The following is a 25537-nucleotide window of genomic DNA, read 5'->3' as shown; positions in this document are numbered from 1 at the left end:
AATGGCCTCCCAAGTGAAGGTCTGGCGTTTGTTTGACCGATCCATCTCCCCTCCCACCAACCCTTTATGGAAATTCAGGCTCTTTTTATTGTGGTAGTTGCTGGTGGCATCAGAAATAGGCACCTTCTTGTGCATATCTTACCACCATTAAGAGTATCTTGGGACATCGGTGACTGACGCAGACATCCACTGACAAAGTGTCGGTATTAAACGAGAGCAGGTGTGACCGTGGGCATCAGAAATAACTCTCACCTGATGAGTATCATAATGCACCAAAAGGTGCCCCTATACGTCAGCATCTGATGTCAAAATCATTGACAAAGTGGTGATATTTGACGAACTGGAAATGAGAACAGGCTGTGATATCAAGGTGTCCATTGTTTTTACACAGTCTATGGTTTTGGCCTAAAAAAACAGATTTTGACGCCACAATCACTGCTGGATATGCAGAAAGCCATCACTAAAAAGCATCCACTTTTGGTGGCACAGTTAGCACTGGAAATAGAGCAATGTCCCATAAAAAAAATTGTTGTTTTTTGGTAAACTCGCACAGTGGTCTGCAGTGTCATTAAATGGATTTCAGTATGTCTATTTTCAGTTGTAGATAACGAAGATAGACTGTTTTACCTTTCAGGAAAACATCTACTTGCCCTGATGTAAGGCATATGCGAAGGGGCCCAATTTTCCTAAAGAATGACAAGCATACCAAATTAAACTCAAAGAATGCTCAAATCAGGCCTGAGTATGTCCACTAGATGGTAGCAGCATACCAAGACATTTGGTGAAATAATCCATCCTCCCTTGCACTGTGATTTCCCCATTAGACCTTAGCCTGTCCAATCTGCAGAGTTACAGATTTGATAAGTGTTTGTACTACTGCTGTCAAACAGAATCTTTTAAGTCACAATTAATCACTGAATTTCAGTAGTTTATCATAATTACTTGCACTTTTAATCACGTTTAAAATTCCATTTTATTTTGCATTTCAAAACAGTTTTGAAGTCCATATCTCTCAGGTGAAGCAATTCTTAAAAGAGTTCCTTGATTGGCAGGGCTCAACTCTAAGGTTTTTTTTCACTTGCCCGATCTGGGAAGTTTGTTAGAGATCTACTTGCCCGAAGTCAGTTTTTACATGCCCTATAAAAACTGTTTAATTTAAGCGGTTATCAAATAACAAAGGCTGCAGTTATTTCTATGTTATTGTGATACTCACAAAATAAGTATTTTGTTGAGATATTATTACATGTTGTTTCCTTTCCCCTAAGAGTCACTTTTATGTTTATCGCAATTGTATTTTATTTTATCCTATCTAATTTATAATGAGAGATTACAGAGAAGCACACAATGACATGCTGTTTCATAAAATGGACACTTGGTGGCAGCACTGACCAGCAGCGTCACTGGGACTCTTTGCCATACGCAGCGGAAGTTGAGCTCATAATCCGGATGAATGGAGAATGAGCACCTGTGTCCTGCTTCGCTGATTTCTGTGAAATATTCAAGACTGTATGGCTGCAGCCTGGGGTCCGTCCCAAGTCTCTTAAATTACTGCTAGTGCTACTGCTAGCCGACTTTGCTAGCTGTTTAGCCCCTCCCACCTAGGAAAAAATGTGAGGAGCTAGCGCTAGGAGCGATGAGCAAGCGTTGTTGGTTTAAGAGACATGAGACGTCCTTTCCACTGTAGCGTCACGTGAAGCGACGTCCATTTCTGATGACGGCAACACAGCTGGATCTGCTGCTATATTTGCTGATCAAAATTATATTTGCTGATCAAAGCCCCCCCCCGTGATGACTTTGGTCACACAATTTTGCATGTATTACCATTGTTATTGAGTCATTTGCCGAAGTTTGTGGCAATTAAAGAACGGTCTGTAGTCCTGCCACTGTCACTGTGATGAGCATCATTATTATTATCATCATTATTATCACTATTATTAAATCCACTCACCATCATTCAACAAGTCAGCTGCTGAGTGAATAAGACATATCAGACCTGCCAGTCTACCTCAATCAATCAATTTTATTTATAAAGCCCAATATCACAAATCACAATTTGCCTCACAGGGCTTTACAGCATACGACATCCCTCTGTCTTTATGACCCTCACAGCTGATCAGGAGAAACTCCCCAAAAAAACCCTTTAACGGGGGAAAAAATGGTAGAAACCTCAGGAAGAGCAACTGAGGAGGGATCCCTCTTCCAGGACGGACAGACGTGCAATAGATGTCGTACAGAACAGATCAACATGATAAATTAACAGTAATCCGCATGACACAATGAGACAGAAAGAGAGAGACAGAGAGCGAGGCAGAGAGAGACAGAGACAGAGACAGAGAGAGATGCAGGACAGACGGTAATGACAGTAGCTTACAACAACATGAAAGTAATAATATTAATTAATATTAATATCAATATTAATAATTAATATTACCTACAAGCTATTAAACATTATTCCACTCACATGACATGCAGGACAATTAATGATGGGCAAATGTGTTTGTGTGTGTGTGTGTGTGTGTGTGTGTGTGTGTGTGTGTGTGTGCGTAGTATTATATCAGCACATGTGGTTCTGGACATGAGCAGCTGCACATTTAACAGCCACACATCACCAACAGTCCGCTGAACAATGCAATGGGTTGTGAATGAAATAAACTTCATAACAATATGACAGTCGTGCAGGAAATATCATCAACGTTACTCTTTGTAGTCACGTAGGCATGTGAATTACAATGTTTCATTGCAGAGAATGCATGTAACGGGTACACTTGCGCTATTTCTCCGCCGTCTCGTTCAAATGAGCCAGATGTAGGGGGCGGGTATTTATATGTCAGGGCCTCAAGCTGAAAAAGACTTCCTGTTAGGAACCTCTCGACCATCCCAGCTCGTCTCATGGCTCTCGTATCATGACCTCTCATCTGGTGATAAAGAAGCCACGCCCCCCGAGCTTCTAAATTACAGAATAAAAGCTCGCGCCTGACACTACAGTTGTTTTAAAAATAATATTGTATTTTGTAAAGCTCGCGTCTGACACTATAGTTGTCTTAAACATAATATTGTATTTTGTAAAGCTCGCGCCTTACGCTATAGTTGTTTCAAACGTAATATTGTATTTTGTAATGTATTTTAGGAATCCTGGTTGATTTTCCTGGTAGAAAAGTTGTTTTAAACATATGACTGCAGCCTGGAACCTCTCGTCTCATGACCTTTCCTGTGTTAAACATATGACTGCAGCCTGGAGCCTCTCGTCTCATGACCTCTCCTATTGTATTTTAGGAATCCTGGTTGAAAAGTTGTTTTATACATAGTATTGAATCCTCTTGCTGGACTGCAACAGCAGTGTGGTCTTGAAATCATGACTTAGAGATAGGAGACAGCTTCAAAGTGCTTATCCTGTGAAACACAGTGTGCCACACTGAGAAAGTGATGTTACTCAGATATAATTTTTTTGAATACTCACTGATGTACAACGATTCCTCGGTTGATGCAACAGGGTTTACACTTACCAGTTCAGTCCTCGACGTTCCAGTTGAGTTGCTATCTCTGATTCATACAGGTCCTGTATGTGTAAAACAATTTTTCCCACTGACGGTAAAGACATATACCTGGTAACAACAACATGCCAACCTGAGGATGTAATACATATTATACTTGTACGGTGGCGTGTTTCTGTTGTTTTGCAGTTACGTCTCCAAAACACTAGTCGGGGGTGGAGTGCTGTAAAGTTTGATTCAAAACACAGCCAAAACACACAGTAACCTCCCCTCCAGTGTATTTTGGCATTTTTAGGATATTTTATGTTTTCTGAGTCATGACAATATTGTTTACCCCCCACTGTTCACCATATATTTTTTGACAAATAACTTAATTTTGTGCTGAAAATTAGATATTGTGGAAGCGTAAATTTGAAGGTCTGGAGCTGGGCCAGAATGCTTGCGACCTCGTTCCCATATTCTCGAACGAACTTTCTTTGTTTCTATTAAATATCAAAAACTCGAATGCTCAGAAGTAAAAAAAAATCACTGGAGACACGTAGAATCAGATGCAACTGAGTGTAATGTGCTCGCAGGCAACAAACCAGGGCTCAACAGTGCGAGTGTTTCACTCGCATTTGCGACTAATAGGTGTGTGCGAACTGTAAAAAATATTTAGGGGCACATGTGCGCATAAAAAAATCAGCCGAAGCAGCCTGTATTTTTCTCAACAAAAAAATATAATAATCTAACCCCAAATGTTGGAGGAACTCCAGCCGCCTTCCCTCTTCCCTCTTCCCCGTGTGACACGGTTAAAAACCACACTGCCCGCGGAAGCGCTGCGAATAGCCTCGAAGCGCCGAGAAGTGAAGCCAGTTTCCTTTCGGCGCCCATGTTAACCGATTGTGTCATCCACACCGGCTGCACCACACAGCTCCGCCGCCGGCCCTGCAGCGATCATTTCGGCGTCTGGTCTATTTTCTGCGCGAGTCGTGAGCTAATGTGTCAAGCTGGGTAGTTACCCATGATGGAAAAACAGCCCCAAATGTGACGGAGACAACAGCTGGGAACAGAACCGCTTGTCGACCAGCGTGGAGAAATGCGCGTCTGATGTGAACGGAAGTGCTCTGGCTCGCGGGAGAATTTCGGTGCACGCTTCGCAGGCAGGGCAGGCCCTGGTGTTATGGTCGGTTTTCCAAGCCACTTTCGGCACAGTGAATAGGCCTATAGTCCCACTGTTGGCAGTGTGGAAATAAGTCAAAGTGTGGAGGAGACGGACCGGGAAAAGTGGCGGACCTCCGGGGAGGCCTGCTCCGTTCTCCCCGCAGTTAGGGACCGTTCGCCACTGTACCGCTGCTGGGCAGGGTGGAAATAAGTGCGGCAGAGTTTCAGAGGACCTGGAGAATGTTTTAGGACAGTAATAACATCAGTGTTTCTGCTACATTCATTTAAATTATTGCCATCGCTGCTGCTCCTTCAAAACATGTTTGCAAATGCACCACCACTCTGAGACATCTGTGCACTTGCACAGCGCAGCAGCCAGTATAGTGAGGAGAGCAGGGGTGAGGGGAGGGGGGGAAGGCTCCTATTTAGGGATGCATCGAATATATTCGGCCGAATATTGCAAAAAAAACACACATTCGGTATTCAGTGGAATAAGGAATAAGGCCGAATAATAGCGGTGTGTTTTGATGACGCAATCAAACAGCGTGCGGTGACGGACAGAGTAAAATGTCGGCAGTGTGGCGATAAACAATAACGGCATATCCCGCCGGTTGTGGGTTGAACGGGGGTCACAGACACAGACAGGAATACGTATTCCTGTCAAATACGGCAGCGCATTATACGGCTTACCGGCGAAGAAGTCCGGCTCCAGGTGAATAACTTGTTGTCATGACTGCCCAAAAGTACCTGAACAGCTGAGCCATGGCGGCACACAGTATGTGTCGTATCAGAGGAGAAACTTTAGGGACTGTTCGTTACTTATGAAGGGACTTGTCAGGGGAAGAGGGTGGCTGGTTGATTTTTATTTCATTTATTTATTTTATTTTGATCCACCCTATGTTAATCACTTATTGATGCTGTTTTTGAAGTATGAATAAGTCAATAAGTAATTTATTCCACTGAAATATCAGTGATGTATTATAGAAAAGTGATTTATCTTTTTATAAATGACAAAAGGCACATCTGCCTCAGAACCATGATACTTTCACTGGTATTGCACCATGGGTCCCAGCTGAGGGATGAGGAAACACTGAACATTACAGGCTATAAGATAATCATATTGCAAGATAATATATATATATAAGATCACATTAAAGACAAAATTAAATTGCAATATTTTTTCAAAACTTGATGATTTTACCTTTCTGTACATTTTGTATACAAATTCATTAAATAATTTTGCTTGTAAATGTCTATTTGCATCACGTTTATTATGGAAAACACATTATTTGATCAATTTACATTGTGCCCCTAAAGTTCTTTGTGCGCTCCTTACTTTTTCAACTTAGGAGCACATGTGCTCCTTGGGAAAAAAGTTAGCGTCAAGCCCTGCAAACACATCACAACTCAATGAGTCAAGCTCCGGAGCAGGACTGGAATTTCTTTGTTTGCGTACTTGTTTTTATTGTGAAGATTTTCAGCTGAGTCGTCTCTTTCTTAATCCTTCCCACTTGGCTCTGATCGTAACGGTGTCACATTTCTGCTGAGTTTCCACTTTTTCTTTAGTCCTTCCCCCTTGGAGCTGAAACATAACGGTGTCACATTTCTCTTGTCTCCCCCTGATGGCTGCTTTAATCCTTGCACTCATTCATAATAGTATTCCCCACTCTCCTTTTCTCCCTTGTAGCCAGTTCCACTGTATAATGTTTTTCTGGGCAGTCTAAGACCCGCCTCCTCAAGGGTCATATCAGGACAAACTGTAATTTCCCTAACTTTCCACCAGTGGTTTCTGAGCCCATCCTCCATGCTATTTTTAACCCTAGGTACTTCTCCACCACAATGCTTAAGTGCTGAGTGAGTGTATGTGTGTCATAAGAATACATGAAATAATAACCCAGTGTGTGATTTGTCAGCAAAACAGAATACATTGCTTCAACACGTATCTTTTTAAAAGTCAGCTTAAAGGTACAGTATATGTCTTCAATAAATCAGTACATTACACTACAATATGTAGGTTGTCGCTACAACTGGAAGATGATGTATGACTTTAGTAAAATCTGCAAGTCATACATCATCCGCAGGTGCAGGTCATAAACACTATAAACTTCGTAGTAAGCAAGCTAGTCAACTTATCTTGTAATTTACCATAACTGTAGCATTATAGCTTTGAGATCCAAGGCTGCACCTGGAATATCGGTGAGGCGTAAGTGCTGTGACAGATCTCGGAAGTGGGGCAAGCCCGGAGAAGTTCATGCTAGGCTAACCGCTAACCCACACAAGCCAGCAGTACCTACACTTCTGCTGGCAAATGTTCGCTCCCTTGACAACAAGTTGGATTGTATCAGACTGTGAAGAGCCTCCCAACGCAACGTGAGGAACTGCTGTGTCTCAGTTTTCACGGAGACATGGCTGAACGAGAACATCACAGATGCTGCGGTTCAGCTGGAGGGGCTAACACTACCCCGTTCGCTAACCGGCAAGCTGAGAGGAGGCGGTCTGGCAGTGTACATCAACAAATCGTGGTGCCAGGATGCTGTGGTGGTTTCTACTCACTGCTCATCACACATAGAGTTCATGACTGTAAAATGCTGACCTTTTTACATGCCGCGGAAGCTGACAGCAGTCATCGTAATGGCTGTTTATGTACCACCGAGCGCAAACGGCAGGGAGGCTATGGCAGAGCTCTACACCGGCATCAGTGAGCTGCAGACGGATCATCCTGACGCCTTCCTCATAGCAGCCGGTGATTTCAACCAGGCAAGTCTCAAATCTGTTATGCCCAAATTCTACCAACATGTGAACATTGCAACAAGGGGAAGAACACATTAGACCTGGTGTATACAAACATCAAAGGCTCATGTTGGCAGCTCTGATCACCTGATCACCTGGCTGTCATGCTAACACCAGCATATAGACCGATGGTGAAGCAGGACAGGCCAGTGGTCAGAGAGATCAGTATGTGGCCACAGGAAGCAACAGCAGCACTGCAAGACTGTTTTGAAATCACACAGTGGGACATTTTCAGAGAGGCAGCAACACATGACAGTGTCACTGACCTACAGGAAAAGACAGAATCTGTCACTGGCTACATCAATAAATGCATAGATGATGTGACAGTGGTCAAAACCATCAAGAGGCGTGCCAAGCAGAAACCGTGGCTTACCGGGGAAGTCTGTTCACTGCTGAGGGCCCGCAATGCTGCTTTTAAATCGGGGGATATGGCAGCATATAGTCTGGCAAAGAAAAACCTGTCCCGGGGGATCAGGGAGGCAAAGAGGCTGTATGCACACAAACCGAACAGCCATTTCATGAATGACAAAGACCCACGCTGTTTATGGCAAGGTTTTCAAAATGCCACAGACACGCCACAGTGACCCCCTCTCTACCAGATGAACTGAATAACTTCTACACACATTTTAAAGGTCAACACCATCACTCAGGCACAGACACTCCCGCCATCATCTACTGACCACTGAAGTAAAAAAGGCCTTTGCTGGCGTCAACCCACACAAAGCTGCAGGGCCGGACAACATCCCTGAGCGTGTTTTAAAGGACTGTGCAGAGCAACTGAAAAATATTTTTGCAGACATTTTTAACACATCGCTCAGCCAGGCAGTCGTGCCTACTTGCCTCAAAAGTGCCACCATTATTCCTGTCCCGAAGAAGTCAAACCCAGCCTGCCTAAATGACTTCCGCCCCGTGGCCCTCACACCAATACTAATGAAATGTCTTGAGCGGCTGGTCATGCAGCACATTAAGAACTGTCTTCCTGCAGACCTGGACCCCCTACAATACAGAACCAACCAATCCACAGAGGACGCCATCGCCACCACACCTCTCACCTAGAGAGGAAAAACACCTATGCCAGAATCTTCTTCATTGACTTCAGCTCGGCCTTAAACACGATCATTCCACAACAGCTGGTGGAAAAGCTGAAGCTGCTAGAGGTGGACACTGGCAAATGCAACTGGGTCCTTAACTTCCTGACACAGCAGCAGCAGGCAGTCAGGGTGGGCAGTCAAACATCTAGAACCGTCTCAGTGAGCACAGGTTCTCCTCAAGGCTGTGTCCTGAGCCCCCTGTTGTTCAGCCTCCTCACCCATGACTGCACTGCTAGACACAGCACCAACCACATCATAAAGTACGCTGACGACACAACAGTGGTGGGTCTTGTCAGTGACAATGATTAGTCCACTTACAGGAGGGAGGTGGAGCAGCTCACTGCATGGTGCGAGGCCCACAACCTCGTCCTTAATGTGGATAAAACGAAGAAGATGGTGATTGATTTCCGGAGGGCGGGCAAACATCACGCACCACTAAACATCCTTTGTGCTGCTGTGGAGAGGGTCAGCAACATCAAGTTCCTGGGAGTCCATCTTGCTGACGACCTGACCTTCTCCATCAACACCACAGCAGTCATCAAAAAAGCCCAGGGGTGTCTCCACCCCCTCCGGAGGCTCATAAAGGCAGGTCTTCCCACTCCTCACCTCATCACCTTCTACAGGGGCACCACTGAAAGCATTCTCACATACAGCTTCACTTCCTGGTTTGGGAGCTGCAGGGCAAGCAGCGCTGCATTCACAGAGCCACCGCCATCATCAAGGACCCTCATCATCCTTCTTACGGACTGTTCTCCCTCCTGCCCTCTGCAGGAGATGCTCCTGTACCTCTTCTGCAGATCCACCAGGATCCAAGAACAGCTTCTTCTCACAAGCTGTGAGGCTGGTGAATGGACTGCGCCCCCTCCCCACACACTCATAACCCCTTGAATCTTGAACCTTGAAATCTTGTATCATCTTGAATCTTTAGTTATATCTCTCGTTATATCTTTGTGTGTAGTTGCCTCCACCTTAGGTTAGTGTGTGGTCATTTCCGTAATGGCATTTGTAGCCTATGTGCAGTTAATGGCTGCAATCAGTGCACTGGCAAGAATAGCACAACACACCATCTACCTCTCTCACCTGCTCTTTACCTCTTTACCGTCTCTTGGCCACAACGCAAGGATAGACTTATTACTGAGGCCCACCGTCTGAGATGCAATTGTTAAAAGTTTGCACCGTCCAAAAAGTCGAAAAGTCAAATTAAAAAAGATAAAAAGAATCACAGTAGTGCCCAGGGCAGTGCTGGTGCTGTGAGTTGAGGCAAGAGTGGCTGATGCTGATAGACAGTGCCCGTTTGCTTATGGGTACAGAAAAACATGTATGAAGCACATAGTTTACATAGTTTAGTTTATTTAAGGCAGAACTTACAGGCATGGATGTTAATATGAGACGGGACAAAAACAGGAAGTGACGCTACTCGCACAACCGGAAGTTCAACATCGCGGCCGTGAAACAAGTCAAACTTCTCAAACTATACTCTTGTGTGGCTTGATGGGCTGTACAACACATTACACCATTCAAAGAGGATAGAGGTCAGTCTTTTTTATTCAGTTGAAAGACAATGGCAAAGGTAATGACTGGAGACCAGGGAGGAAAAGTATTGGTTCTGGATGATTTTAGGTACCACAGATACCGCACCAACCAAGGAAACATTAGGCGGAGGTGTTGGAGGGAAAACTGCCCGGCAGTAGTGGTGACCAGTATCTTTGATGTAGAGGAAGACAATCCCAACATACAAGTTCGGGAAGTCTGTGAACATAACCATGATGATTCTGATTTGCAAATGGTGAGGAATGCTGAATTTCGCCAGGTGGTGTCTGGAGTGGTGGTAAGGGAGCCCACAGTACCAATAAGGCGCATTTAGAATGCAGATGTGGTAGCTCTACAGCGTCGCCGTACGGTCCAGGGTGGGGGAGACAGAGAACCTCCATCCTTCCTGACACTAAGGTCTGTTATGGCCAGAGCAAGAGTTACTGTAATGCCCCCTATCCCAGCTACAGTTGCTGATGTACGTATCCAAGGTCTGTGGGCTGAGACATGGGGCAGAAACAACTTCCTGTTGCATCAAGATGATGAGTGGGGCATAGCAGTCTTTGCCACAGAGAACAACCTGAGACAGCTGCAACGCTGTAGGACAGTATAAATGGATGCAACATTCAAGTCATGCCCACGCCCCTACAACCAGGTCTTCACTATACTTGGGGATGTCCATAACTTTGTTGTCCTCCTTGTGCACGTCCTGATGGAGCAACGCACAACTGGACACTACCGTCACGTGTTCCAGTCTCTGAAGGCTGCAGCAAGGAGAATCACCCACCACCATTGGAGTCCCTGTAAAGTCATCTGTGACTCTGAGCATTCCCTGAAGAATGCTCTTGAGAACGAGGAGAGTGCAAGGGCTTGGACTGACTGCTCCATTTCGACAGGACCGTCGACTGAGAGCAGTCATTCGCAAGGTGATGGCCTTGGGACTCTTACCTCTGTCACTGGTCCAGATCAATTTTTATCTTCTAATAAACAACAGGGACACCAGGCATGTTGTCATGAACCATCCCGAGTTGAAGGACTTCCTCGCATATGTGCGAAACACATATATCCAGCCTGGACCAGCCTTTCCACCAGCCATGTGGAATGTGTTCAAGCACAACATGGAGCAGAGGACCAATAATCACGTTGAATGTAAATGTTAAATTCGCAATACACACTTTTTTCCCAAAACAGATTTGAACAAAAATGTCATATTTGATCAATTTTATCTAATAGCTTTAGTAAATTGTATATAATAACAGGTCTATTAGGCTCTTTTAACAATATAAAATAAACAAGTTGTCTACAATAAAATGAACAAGTTGTCTACAAATTGACCTAAATGTATACAGTTTTTTTTCCCAGGTAATTTGAAGTCTAAATTGAAATACACTAAAGTACACTACAAAAAGAAAATTTAGCTTTTTTCCCCATAATCAATTAGTTTGATTCATTGTGCGCTAGGCTGCTTTAGAACTGGTGGTAGCTTATGCCAACATTTTTCTTGCCAAATAATTTTTGATTGTTTTTTATCCCAGCCTATCATCGTACACTGAATGCTGCTGTCCAAGTGCACCATCCTCCACTTTGGATATTCATTTGCCACCTGAAGGACCAGCAAACTCTCGCTGAGGAGAAGCTAGAGATGGCTGATCGAGGAGATGCTCCCCCAACAAGGAGAAGAAAGTGGAGGGAGTTGGAGGCCCGTCTACTAAGGCTGAAGGCACAATATAATCAGGCCTCAGACGTCCTCCTGACGCTACCGTCATAAAAACAAGAGAGGAAGAAATCTGAGTATCTGATTGGTTGAAGGACTGAACTGAACAGTTGTTATCAACATCCGTATCAACAACATAGACACATTTATTTTTATCACAAAACTAATAAATAATCATGGTGGATTTACTGAAGTTGATTTACTGAACTGAGTTCCCGAAAAAACGCTGCACTTAACAGCTTATTTATCTTTATTTGGGCCATGATAATTACTCTTTTTTTACCAGTTGGTCTTTGGCTGCTCGAAGAAATCTGCACTGACTGAAACACTGCATTTAACGGCTGGATTAAAAAACCTTCTGTAAAGGATATAATTGCCCAGATCGCCCACCATAGATTGTACATAGATACTCTCCCTTTTTACTGTTCATAAATTTTTATTGAAATTATTCAAGCGACAAAAGCGAGGTTCAGATACCCATATGTAATGATGTTGTAAATAACACCCATTTCGATATTGCTTTGACTTTTTTTTTTTTTTTTTTTTTTTTTTGCTGTCCTGGAATGGTCCCAGACACATCATCTTTGTGTCCCAGTAGCAATTTTTATAGTCCCCAGGATGTCGGGACACCGTTAGTTTTATTATTAACTATTAATAACACCTTATTAATTTAATCTGATAGGGTCTTATAGTGCCTTATAAACCAGTAATAAATGTGGTTATTATTCTATAATTAACTCTTATAAATCATAATTAATTTAAATAGACGTCTTATTAATTAATATTTAGGATAGCTTTATAAACTACCTTAATATAAAGTGTTACCAAAAATGATAGCCAGTTAAAGATATCAGTCTCAAAAGGTTCACTACACCATCAATTTGGAAATTTGATTAATAATAAAATGAATAACAATAACCAAATTTAATAGTAAAGCCTGAAGGATTTAGAGTTCTTCACGTAGTAGAGGCTGATTATTCATTCACTCTTGTGCAACATCAAACAGACAGCAGGTATGATTCCAAATATATTTATCCATAGGACTTTGAGTCTCCAGAAGTCTTTGTTGTGTCCTTGTTCCGAAGTTGGTGATCTGAGGAAGACGGTCGCTTGGGGTCTGTACAGAGTTAGACGCTGGGTTGCTAACTTAACTTGGTTATCCTTGTTGCTGGACAGTTGCAAACCCTGTGTTTGTCCTTCTAAGTGTTCTGGTTTCAGGTTTGCTCCTGCAGTGAGTGAGGGCAAGTCATGGTCCAGGAGAAAGAGAGTCTGTGAGCAACTGTCCCCCCTTCGATGGTTCGGTGCAAATGCATCTGAGTTGGTCAGAGCCAGAGTCTTGGCTGCTCAAGGCCCAGGAGGAAGGACGAAGATGAACGAGGAAGAGGAAGACTGTGTGAAGGGACCAGAACTTCTAGAGTTGCCTGGTGACATCACAGAGTCACATGACACCATAAAAGTACTGTCCAATCAAGTTTTGAGACCCACCCACTGAGGTGTAGAGGCATCCTCTTCCAGATGGGTGTCAAACCTCAGCTGTCATTAGGTTGAATAATAAAGAACATGAGGTCACTTTCCATTTCAGATGGCAAGAGGAGAAGCCCTCACATGTCCTGTTTAGATTTTAAAAAATTACAAATCATCTGTGAATCCCAACAATGTTTATTATGTATTTATGACTAGAACAATTTGTCTCAAATTAGACCTCAGGTTCCCAGCTCTCAGAATGTAAACCACTTCTATGTGGCATATACTAGTTAGTCTTACTTACTTACAGTTACTACTTAACTGAAGGCTGGCAGACCACCTCTGCAGATGCCACATATGCTATAAGCCCCAAAGATACCATTGGGTGGGCTGTCGCCATGAACAAAAGCGCTTGCATGATGGTCAGTGCCATCCCTGTTACACCAAACAGCAGTTTGCAAACTGCTTGCTGCAAGGTAGTACATCTCTGTTCTTACACCTGGATACTCCACGGATGTGGATCTGCATCTGGAACACCAGTTCTTTCCAATCTTCAACTGCCACCAGCATGCCATAGCATCTCTTTTTCCCCATCATCTACTCAAAGATTGGTAACGTAACCACTGGGCATAGTATTATCACAGTTCAATCAGGAGAGACTTGTTCTATAGTTAAAAGAATATTATTTAACATGCACACATAAGAATGAAAAATGTGAAGTCTTTGGGGATTAGAACTCCTCCATCCCCCCTCCTTACCAGGAGGCAACAAGCTTCTAATAAGATAAGTGAAGCGAAAATTAAAGGGGAAATGCATAGCTAGAGAGACACACATAAAGCCAAATGAGAAAAACTATGACATGTACATCTGCATAGTTGAGTATATGACTGAAATAAGCCCTGAATGAGATAGTTTAACTCTGATGAGAAATGTGTGTTAGGAGTAATTCTGGAATGACAACTAGGGAGCCACTATCCAGTAGATAATGATTGATGCAAAATAAGCATTGAAAAGGAAAGTGGCAGTAGGGAAAGGTGTTGACGTCTAATCACCAAATAATATAAAAGCAAGAGATGAAGTAAGCTGTGACAGCAAAAATAATGGTGATATACCAGAAAGGAAGGCTGAAAAAAGTGCATGGGTCTGCAGAGGTCATGAGAACAAACAGAAATTAAGGTCAGAAGACCAACCGAAAATGTAAAAAACAAAAAAACAAACAAAGAAAAAAAAAAGATTGAGGTCCGACAACCAAACATAACTTAAGTCAGCAACATAAAATAATGGTCTGATGACCAAACTGAAAATATCATGACTGGTGTGAATACCTGGTGACCTAGGAGACAATAATTAGAACATAATAAAAGGTCATAACACCAAACAAAAACTAAGGTCATAAGACCAACTTAAACAAAATGATGAAAGTCAAATAAGGTCCTGCGACCAAACAGACATTAAAGTCAGCAATGACAAACAGAAATTAATGGTCCTAGGACCAAACAAAAATACCATGTATGAGCATGAGGTCCCGCAGACCATGGGTGCACAAGGTGGGGTCCTAAAGATCATGTGTAAAACAAACCAAAAGGTTAATGAAGACCAAACTGAAATAAAAGGTCATGGACTGAACAGAAACTAAGGTCATAAGACCAACTTAAATAAAATGATGAAAGTAAAGTAAGGTCAGATGACTAAACAGAAATTAAGTTAACAGTGAGAAACAGAAACAATGGTCCTATGACCAACAAAAAATAAGTGTTGCATGGGGTCCCACTGACCACGTATGGGCATACAGCAAGCAGCCCTGAAGACCATAGGTGTTTGTGCATAGAGCATGAGGTCCCACACACCATGATTGTGCATTTTGCACAGTTGCAAAAGACCGTGTAAATTGAGTGAACAGCATGATTTATGCGAACAAGGAAATAGAACTGAACCAATAGAATTAGATTAATGTATGACCAACTTGAATCAACAAGTACAGCAACAGACCAACAGATAATAAATCAGCATAAATAAAGCATAATAAAGGTAAGTTGATGTCAGTTGCTTATGCTTTACACAGATACAGTCTTGCATGCAATTAAACTGTACTAACTTAGACCCTTTAGCAACCCATATTGCATACACATATACTCACTTCCAAACAGCTTTCAGCATAACTACACCCAAAGAGGGGACTCAGCGTTCCTGCATCATCTCCTTTGTCTTAGTCCTGACTGATGACATGGTCAGGCAAAACCTCCCCTGATCTGGGCCAGTGCCCCCGTAACTCTAAATCGTCTCAACAAGTTGCCGGTCAGACCACTTAAAGCGCCGCACCCACTGAAAACATTAGTTGAGAATTGTGTGGCTGTATTTAAGACAATACCATTGAAGTAAGCTCTGAAAACTTTTTCTGTCTCATTTGGATCATGGTAGTTACATGTCACATCATGTTGATGTAGCCATGTGAAATACGATCCGGAGTTTTCATGGGTGTTTTATTGTGAAAATTGACCAGATACTGTCGTCTTTTCTGCACCTGACTTCCTGTTTGACTCATTTGGTCTGTGCAAATTGATGTGCTGCCACGAGGCGTCCATCAGAAATAGACCCGGCATTTTTAGCAGAGCACAGACCCGCTTCTTGGCCGCGGCTGGTGAAGCAGCTTACGTTGACTCGAATGGCCGCTATTAGCTCCGGCACCCATGCCTCGGCCGGATCACGCACGCCATTGATCCAGTGGGTTGCCATAAATGGGCCTGTCCCAGAGGCATTCAACTACCAGAGGGCTTTTGAAATATTCTTTTTGAAGCCGTGTAAAATTAAAAGTCTTACCTTTTGGGTAACACTTTATATTAAGGTACTGTAATAAGCCCCAATTAATGCTTAATAAGCACAAATTAACAGTTAATGAGCACTTATAAGATGGTATAAGATGCTTATTAACATTAATAAGACTAGACTAAGTGTTTATTACAGCATAACTGACTGAGTTATTCAGGGGCGAAAATCCCATTTCATAGATGGGGGGGGGGGCAATAAACAGTAAAATTTTAGAGAATAATTCCGGGGGGGACGAGGAAAAAAAAGTTTTAGTCTGTCTTTTATACAGCATCTTTTACCGCAATTTGACGCTTTAATCTTCTCTTTATCTCTCCATTTTACCGGCAGTGAGATCATAACTTTAAAAAATGTTTGAAAGAAATGTAACCAAAGAAAATGTATAATACTGAATATTTTGTTTGTTTACAAGGTATTTTGAATTTTGAAACCTGTTTTATTGACCTGTTCATAATAAGTTACTTTTTTTGGACTTTAAACATTTATCTCAGCATTGCAAGTTATTGATAATGAGAGAGTCAAGACTCAAGCCAGCAGCAGCCACATGTAGAAAAGTGGATATACAGTGAATGACTATACTTAGGAGAAATGGCTTACAACTAAACATTTCCTGCAATTAAACTGGTAAACTGGTTCATAAACAGTGTGCTGTGAGATCTGCCACTGCGCACCTCACAACCATGCATATAGTCGCGCGTAATGACCGCTCCTCCTTGGTTAAACTGCACGTCTTTCATGTTTGTCTCACCGACAGATGGAGAGCCTACAGACAGGTACCCATTAGCTACGAGCCACTCCACCACTGACTGCTCTTGTCCTGTCCTCTCCCTCTTCTTTCTCTCCTGTCCTCTCTGATTATCACTAAACTCTGAGCTTAATCATTAGCTTTTAGCTTAGCAGCACTCGTAATTGAGTAGGCTTTTGAACAATGCAGGAGAAATGTTGCAGACAGTTTATATCATCAGCCTGGGCCTGGGGCTTGTTGTAACAGTAAATGGGATGTGTTGTAACTTGTGTAAGTTAAACTGTGTCTGTGTGAATGTACATCTTACCCCGTGATGCGCAATGTGGGCACTAATGGCTGCTAGCCCCGTCCGTTGGAAAGAGTGTGGGATATACCACTACTAGGAATGGAAGGGGGGACTAAATATTTTAAGATTTAAATAGCACATTATTGCGCGATTATAATGAGCACCGCTTACATTGTGCTTTCAATAAATACTACTGCATTGTTCAAAAATTATTAATTGTGTCTCAAATTATTCTAAGGGGGGCACAGCTTTACTGGAGGGGGAGTCATGTCCCCCCTGTCCCCCCTGTCCCCCCTGGGATTTCCGCCCTTGGAGTTATTATTGCTTATAGGAGCATTATAAGCACTTAATCAAAACTTTGGTAACAGTTTATAAACCTATACTAAATATTAATAAGATGTCTATTTACATTAATAATAATTTATGAGGGTTAATTATAGAATAATAACCACATTTATTACTGGTTTATAAGACACTATAAGACCCTATCAGATGAAATTAATAAGGTGTTTATTAACATTAATGAGACTATAAGAAGTTAATATAAATGCCATATTACGGTTAATAAATGTTTAATTATGCACTTATTAATAGTAAATAATGATCCTTTGCAGCTACTGGATTCAAAGTGGGAACAGTGTCATATAAACATTAATAAACTATTAATATGTACTTATTAATAGCTCATAATGCATCTTTGCAGCTAATGGATCTAAAGTGGGAACAGTGTTGTGTAAAGGTTAATAAATTATTAATATGCACTTATTAACAGCTCATAATGCATCTTTGCAGCTACTGGATCTGAAGTGGGAACAGAGTCGTATACAGATACATAAATCGATATCAATCATTATTTCAACATTAAAGAATTCTGATGCGTTCTTTTCACTCTAGTATGTTATTATTTTCTTTAGTAAAGGATCATGGGAATCTCATTCCCTCAAAATGGCATACTAAGACAACAATGAGTTATCTGAACTTAAAAAAATTGAGTAGATTGATTCAGAGTTAGCTGCTTTATTCACTCGTGATGAGACCTCAGCTTACCAGTGGTGGTGAAAATACAACATGAGGACATATTTCCTTTTCATATTGACTTTTAATGCAACCACTATTGTCAAAAACAGAAAAAAAGGCTAAAAAGAAAAAAGTGAGTGCTGCACTGGGTCAAAATTGTCAGGAGACAAAAAACTGCTCAGGTGCTCTTCAAAGACAGGGAATGAAATAGATGTAATAAAAACAGGAGGACTGTCCTGATTGTAAACCAAAAGTTTAAAAAAATGTTCAAAAATGCAGTCCAAACTGAAAAGTCCAAGGCACTCCATGGTTATTAAAAATCCTTTATTTAAGCACAGGGATATCAACGTGTTTCGACTGTTTGTTTTTTTTTGCTGTCCCGAAGTTGTCCCAGACACATCATCTTTGTGTCCCAGTAGCAATTTTTATAATCCCCAGGACGTCAAGACACGGTTAGTTTTCGAGCCCTGATATTAATAATTTATTAACCTTTATAGGACACTGTTCTGACTTCATCGTTATTAACTATTAATAACACCTTATTAATTTAATCTGATAGGGTCTTATAGTGTCTTATAAACCAGTAATAAATGTGGGTATTATTCTATAATTAACCCTTATAAATCATAATTAATGTAAATAGACAACTTATTAGTTAATATTTAGGATAGCTTTATAAACTGTTACCAAGTTTCTATTAAGTGCTTATAATGCTCCAATATGCAATAATAACTGTGTTAATTATGCTATTATTAACACTTATATAGTTTTATTAATGGTAATAAACATCTTATTCTGTCTTTTAAGTGGTCATTAACTGTTAATTGGTGCTTATTAAGTATTAATTAATGCTTATTACAGTACCTTAATATAAAGTGTTACCACCTTTTGTTTTCTTTTCGTATTGCGTATTTTATATTGTTTTGTGTATCTGTAACTGTGTTTGTGAGTGAGACAGTTTTAAAAGAATATTTTGTCTGCACATGATTTAAAATAATAAAATAGCTCTCCAGAGGCAGATCAGTACGTTAGTCATTTTTCTTTTGATTACTGAAATGTTTAACCACTAATCCTTAGCCGTATTTTAAGTATAACCCTTTACCATAACATACTACTAGTGTTTTTATCAGTAAAAATATAATATTTTTCACATATAAAAAGCACAAAGATGTTGAAGGCATATTCTGCCATCATAACTTGGCTCTCAGAAATCACCAGATTGATGCATTTAAATCAAATACAAAATTATTATTCTTATAATATTGTTCAGACTAAGATATTTGACCCTACTTGTATGTGCCCCTGTATCAAAAGGACTGGCCCTAGCTTGAAACAGGCCTAGAACCGCCACTGCACATACTATCAATATACAGTGCTCATGAGTGGATACAGAACCTTTAATTCCTCTTATCTCCTGAATGTTTGGTGAGGGGAAAATAGACATGTATTTGTCAGTGAAATTCAGTTATGGCTTTTGGTTTTGGTGTAAAACCCAAGATTTTCGGCAGCTCCATCTGACCATACCCATGAAAAATATGTGGGGGTGCCACTGGTGAACCCATAGTTATAGCTGTCACTAGATATGTAATTTTCTTTTCCAGTATGCCAAATCTCATACTGTTTTGAATTCATTCTTACTGCATAGTGCAACAGAAAGACATTTCAGCTTCAGCTTGACGACACAAGATTTTATTGAATCAAAAAACAAACAAACACACACACACACAAACACAAAAATAACATTCAGAACACTGTAAACTTTTGTGTATTCAACCTCTTCCACAGAACTGGTTATCCCACTTCTCCATTTCATCAGTGGCTAGAAGTTTACATTAGAATTCAAATGCTGGTGGATGGATATAAGTTTGCTATAAGCAACAAATGGCCTGTCCCTCCCAGCCACTATATTCATTGTTGCATGAAAATCATTTCATACATCTGCAGAGCTACTCTTCAGGGTAAAAATGCAATAACTGAATTATTTAAAAAATGAAAAAGGACACTGGTGATGTTCATGGAAATAAAGAAGTAGTCGTCAGCTTATGATCACCAAGTCTCTTGTGCATTGCAATTGCTTTAAAATAATCGTGAAGTTCTGTGGCATGGATACTAAGCATAATAACTGATATCAAACATAATGCCAACATTAAAACAATAAGTAGGGTATATAACTTTAACCTTATTATGCTTATAGAGACAGCAAAGCTGGTGTTAAATAGAATATAGAATTTGTAAATCTCATTCTATGTTGTAAACATGAGCTTTCTAACCTTGTGACAGTGCCATTCTTACAACTGCTAACTTAATGAGAGTTAGAGGCTCTATATAGTCAGAATAGGCAAATGCTATCACAGCCAGCATCTCAGATGCTTTCATTTGGTACTGTGCTACTCGATCAACATTGCCTGCAATTCCTTTATACTGTACTTAGGAAGCTACAGATTATTGCTTCTTTAAAAGACCGATTTCTTTAAAATCAACATCTGCTTCAGACAGGTCAAGACTAAATGCATATAATAATGTGGGATAAACCCATATAGTGCCAGCTTTTTTTCTGAGAAAGTAAGTTGTTATTTAATAAGGTGTACCGTTACCATTCACCACAAAAAGTCGCAAAAGCGATAATATCATTTGAAGTGCAAGTGCTTGGTACTTTAAGCTGTATCCTGGGAAAAAAAATAACTTCTTGTATTTGAGTATCCTCAGACACGTGACTCAAGTTCATTATTAGCCATTTTTTCTTAGTAATTGAACATTGCTACTACTCTTAACCTATTTTTCTGCCTGTATTTTTGTACTGTAGAGAGAAGATTGATTAATTCTGTCTTATGAAACTAAGTGCAGGTTTTATGACTCAGTGCCACGACCCATGATCACTTTCTTTGTGTTCCTCTCTGGTCTCAACAGGATAATGTAACATTTGGGACCAAACAGTGACACCAAAAGGCCAAAACTTGAGGCTAGGATGGCAAATACCTCAACTGCATCTGCATACTTGCCTGGTGAACTGACATAAGCAGGGACAAAGGCCACCCACACTGCACAGAAGATCAGCATGCTGAAAGTAATGAGTTTGGCCTCATTGAAAGTATCTGGAAGATTCCTGGAGAGAAATGCAATCAGACAACTGAGGATGGCCAGTAAGCCAATATAACCCAGTAACACTCCAAAACCAACTGTGGACCCAACTACACACTCATAAACTATCTTGTCATTGTGGTATTGAGTGTTTTTATGAGGAGCTGGTGAGGAAGAGACAAGCCAAGCAGTGCAGATTGCTGCCTGAATAGAAGTAAGAACCAGAACTGTTCCTCTCTGCTGCAGTGGTCCAAACCACTTCAGATGGGCTCCACCCCCTGGCTTGGAGGCCTTGAACACAGCCAGAACCACAATGGTTTTCACCAGGATGCATGATACACAAAGTACAAAGCTGATCCCAAATGCTGCATGTCTCAGTTGGCATGTCCACAGTCTGGGACGTCCGATAAAGAGCAGTGAGCAAAGGAAACATAACTTAAGAGACAGCAATAGCTGGAAACTCAGCTCTGAATTGTTGGCGCGTACTATAGGGGTGTTACGATAATGGATAAAGATTCCCAGCACAACAACACATATAAATGTGCCCAACAATGAGGCAGTTGTCAGGCAGATACCCAGAGGCTCGTAGTAGGAGAGGAACTCTGTTTTCTTAGGAACACAGTGGTCATGCTGAGAGCTGGACCAGAAATCCTCTGGACAACTGGTGCACTTTATGGAGTCTGTGAAAATTGGTAAAGTGTTGAGATACATGTTAATATCATATCTCGAAGGTGCAATAATCAGAAGTGCAATATTTAAAACTGTACACCAACCAGTCTTATTAGTGATCTTTCCCTCAGAACAAGGGATGCAGTCAAAACAGCACTCAGGTTCCCCCTTCTTTCTGGCCATGCGGGTACCTGGAGGACAGCTCTCACTGCACACTGACCGGGGTGGCTGTAGATAAAAAAAATAAATATGTCTTATTCTACTCACATTGACTCTGCTATAATATGTTAGCCATGGGACACCAAATAGGTGACTGAAAAATCAGAAGTAACCTGTTTGGATTCAAAGTTCCAGAAGATTTTGTCTTCATCAAGTGTGAGTTCTTCACCTTTTGCTGACTCTTTAACCTCACCAACATTCTGAACTTTAGTTTGTCCATCAGGGAGCCACAACCAGTTCATGACATCATATATTGGTAAGACATCACCATTCTCATCAAATGACACTTGATCCCCAAATGGTGTGGTGAAGTTGACCTTTTCCAAGTAATACACAAGCTATGGATATCAGAATAAGAGACAGAGGAAGACCAATAATGGCAACAATGTTATTATGACCATCGTGAACACAGTGAAATCCAGTATTCAGTAATCAAACTGCATACTATACTTACAAACATATGAACACTAACAGTCCATTCAAAGCATTTCTTTAATAGTAAAGTCATGTCACTGATACTATTGTATACCTGGTGCAAAGACATTGCTGTCTGTGACTTGATAACACTATAAAATGCTGTCACCCAGTGGCAAGGAAAATCATTTCAGCTGTCTGCTATGCAGTCGTGTGTGTGTGTGTGTGTGTGTGTGTGTGTGTGTGTGTGTGTGTGTGTATAAACTGATATCACACCTGCCATGGTTCCAGTCTTTGCAAAGTAGCACAGCTGTTCCCACTGAAAGGTCCTCTCCCTGGCTCACACTGCAGCATGTTATCAAGAGCATATGCCAGGGCATACACAGCCTTGTACACGTTATATTCTGGCCTGAGGTTTGAAATGTCCAATAATTCAGTGTCCACATTTTCTAGATCTTCCTGTCCAGTGCATAGTGATCCCCCAGCCTCCACCCAACCTGCTTGAGGTGGTGCAAATTTACACTGAAATGTGTGTTCCCAAAACTTTTTTACCTGAAATGTATTGAAAACAGGGGTGTTACATTAGACAAAAGTCCCGGGTTGGAGTCACGGTTTGGTGTGTGTTCAGTACAGCAGAGAACAAAACAAAAAAACAACAAACTAAATTGCAAAGTTAAATTCTCACCAAGATATTTCCATAGCTGTTGTGTTGTAGGTCAGACCGCATTTGTAGCAGAAAGTCCCTGAACCCTGGTATGTGTCCTCGACGGATAGCAATGCCCAGAGTGCCACCCAGGTATGGCATGAACTGAGGAGTCTGAAGCACGGTAGTAAAGGCTTCACTGACTATCCACTGCAAGCCTGTCACATTCTGCCTCACCACCTGTGCATTGCATTGTACAAAATAGATAAATTCATAATGTCATGACATGGTTGATATCTTGTCTTACTCGTAAACAGGAGCAGTCCTGTGTTTTACCCAGTATTATGAACAAAGTGGTGCATGTCATTATAACTGGAGGTCAGTAAAATTTGTCAGTTAGTGATCTCACTCAAAAACCCTGCAGTGCCTATAACAAATAAGAGGTGTGATTTATTCAAATAACTCTATTTGTAACAGGACTATTTTTTATTGTAACTTAAATCCTTTGGTTTGTCCATTAAAACATAAAGCTGTATAATAACATGACGTTACAATTAAGATGTTTTTCCAAGCCCAACCTCTTTCATGAGGTTTATCATGAGATTTTCATGTGTAAACGCAATGACCACACGAGCTGTAGATTTCCTCATAACATCCACAATCCTCCTGAGTTCAGCTGGATCATTGCCCCAGGGCAAAACCTCTAAGTAGGCCAGACAGCCTCCACCAGACTGAGCCAGGTCAGATTGGAAGGATCGGGCAGCATGGAGTCCATAATCATCATCACTGATCAGCAGACCTGTCCAAGTCCAGCCAAAATGCCTGAGAATCTGAATCATAGCACGCACCTGAGTAAATACAGAGCGGAGGGATTAGTGCACAGGCTGGAATAATCTTTAAGTGGAAAAGCTGCTAAACAGGTTTCACAGTGGACCTTATTTAATTATTGTCTTTCAGCTTTGTTAGCTGAGACCAAACAGGTCCAGTGACGCAAAGAATGTGACAGATTTTCCACAAAAGGAATATATTGTTCCTTTCAGTACAGGGAAGTTATTTCTTCAGAATGTTTAACTGGACATGCTTTTTCAAATACATTTGTATTTTGCTGATAGATGGTCACCTGGAAAGCATCGCTTGGGATCGTCCGAAAAAAGGATGGGAACTTCTGCCGGTTACTCAGGCACGAACATGTGGCAAAATAACTCACCTGTGAAAGACAGACTGTTCATCCTAAAAAACATTATAAAACTTAATCGCCTCTTTCAGCTTTCGGAGTTTGATTAGTCAATGTTTATAATTGACATTAAATTTGAAAGTAAATCAAAATGATCCAAAAGAATTATGGTGGAAAACTTACCATAGGTACTCGGTACAAACCTAAGACAGCAGAGATGGCAATGGAACGTGTAGAGGAAGCATCACCCACAATCCCTACTACCGGAGGGTTTCCTGCACAGGTCTTATCTAATATGAACTGCTCCTCTTGACCACTGGCTAATGACAACGCTGCACGGAATCCAATGCCTAGTGAGAGGCAGTTGTCATACAGACTGTATCCCAGAGTCACATTAGGCAGCAGGTTGGAATTTCTGTTGATCTCATCAATAGCAAAGGCCATGGTCTGGGCCTGCCTGAATCCTAGAACATCAAAACTAAAAGAAAAATATCACTGTTGGAAAATACAACAACTGATATTTACATGTACAAATACAGATTTTACTAAAAACTAAACAGTTGAACAGCAACAATTATTATAATACTTGAATATGAAATGATTAAAGGAGCCAATAAGAAGTGATGGGTCTGAAATGGCATAAATACAAAATGTAATCTGTAAGAGTAAGATCTTATTATTAAAAACACATTCAAGTCATGGGACTGATTTCCCCCAGTCTTTGCTTTTCACTATTTCACTGATAGTCTCACCTGTGGCAGGTAGGCTGTTGTGGCTCTGAGGTAAAAGACAGGTCAGGAAAGATAGAAAAGATGTGGATCTCAAACAACCCACCCAGAACCACATCTCCTGTCATGTGCATCCCATTTAGATGAAACTGTCCCAGTAACTGGCAGGAGGTGGAATCAAGAGAAGAGATCATGGCATAAGAAAAGTAGAAATACAACAACATGAAACACATGAGCAAGAACAAGTTGATATGTAAAAATGCAGACATGACTTTCTTCCTGTTTACCCCTCTCTGACCTGGTGTCAGCTTCTTTTATCGATTTATTTAATCTTGCACACCACCCATCAGGGCATAAGCGAAGGTAGGGGCAGGACTTAAGATTCATTACATTAGAGAATTATTTTGTGTTGAGGCAGAATTAATTTGTGCACTATTAATAATATCCCACCAAAGTCATTTGAAGTTGTGGAATACCCAACCAATTTGTCAAATGTTTGTATTGCATGTTTCAGCAAA

The 25537-nt window shown here is 41.1% G+C and overlaps 1 protein-coding gene across 1 annotated transcript; it reads right to left on the bottom strand.

Annotated features, from left to right (window-relative positions):
- Window positions 1-20941: 20941 nt before the first annotated feature.
- LOC125888286 (extracellular calcium-sensing receptor-like) lies at window positions 20942-25232 on the bottom strand. The gene is made up of 9 exons (XM_049575553.1): window positions 25044-25232; window positions 24475-24769; window positions 24238-24324; window positions 23696-23965; window positions 23160-23357; window positions 22751-23026; window positions 22174-22398; window positions 21946-22069; window positions 20942-21852 (listed from the first exon to the last, which is right to left on the bottom strand). The coding sequence occupies exons 1-9, from the start codon at window positions 25211-25213 to the stop codon at window positions 20942-20944; spliced, it is 2556 nt and encodes an 851-aa protein (XP_049431510.1). The 5' UTR covers window positions 25214-25232.
- Window positions 25233-25537: the final 305 nt, after the last annotated feature.

Source organism: Epinephelus fuscoguttatus, linkage group LG5, assembly GCF_011397635.1.
Source record: "Epinephelus fuscoguttatus linkage group LG5, E.fuscoguttatus.final_Chr_v1".
Lineage (NCBI taxonomy): Eukaryota > Metazoa > Chordata > Actinopteri > Perciformes > Serranidae > Epinephelus > Epinephelus fuscoguttatus.
The sequence above is the reverse complement of the archived record's forward strand: the minus strand, read 5'-3'. Positions and strand labels throughout refer to the sequence as shown.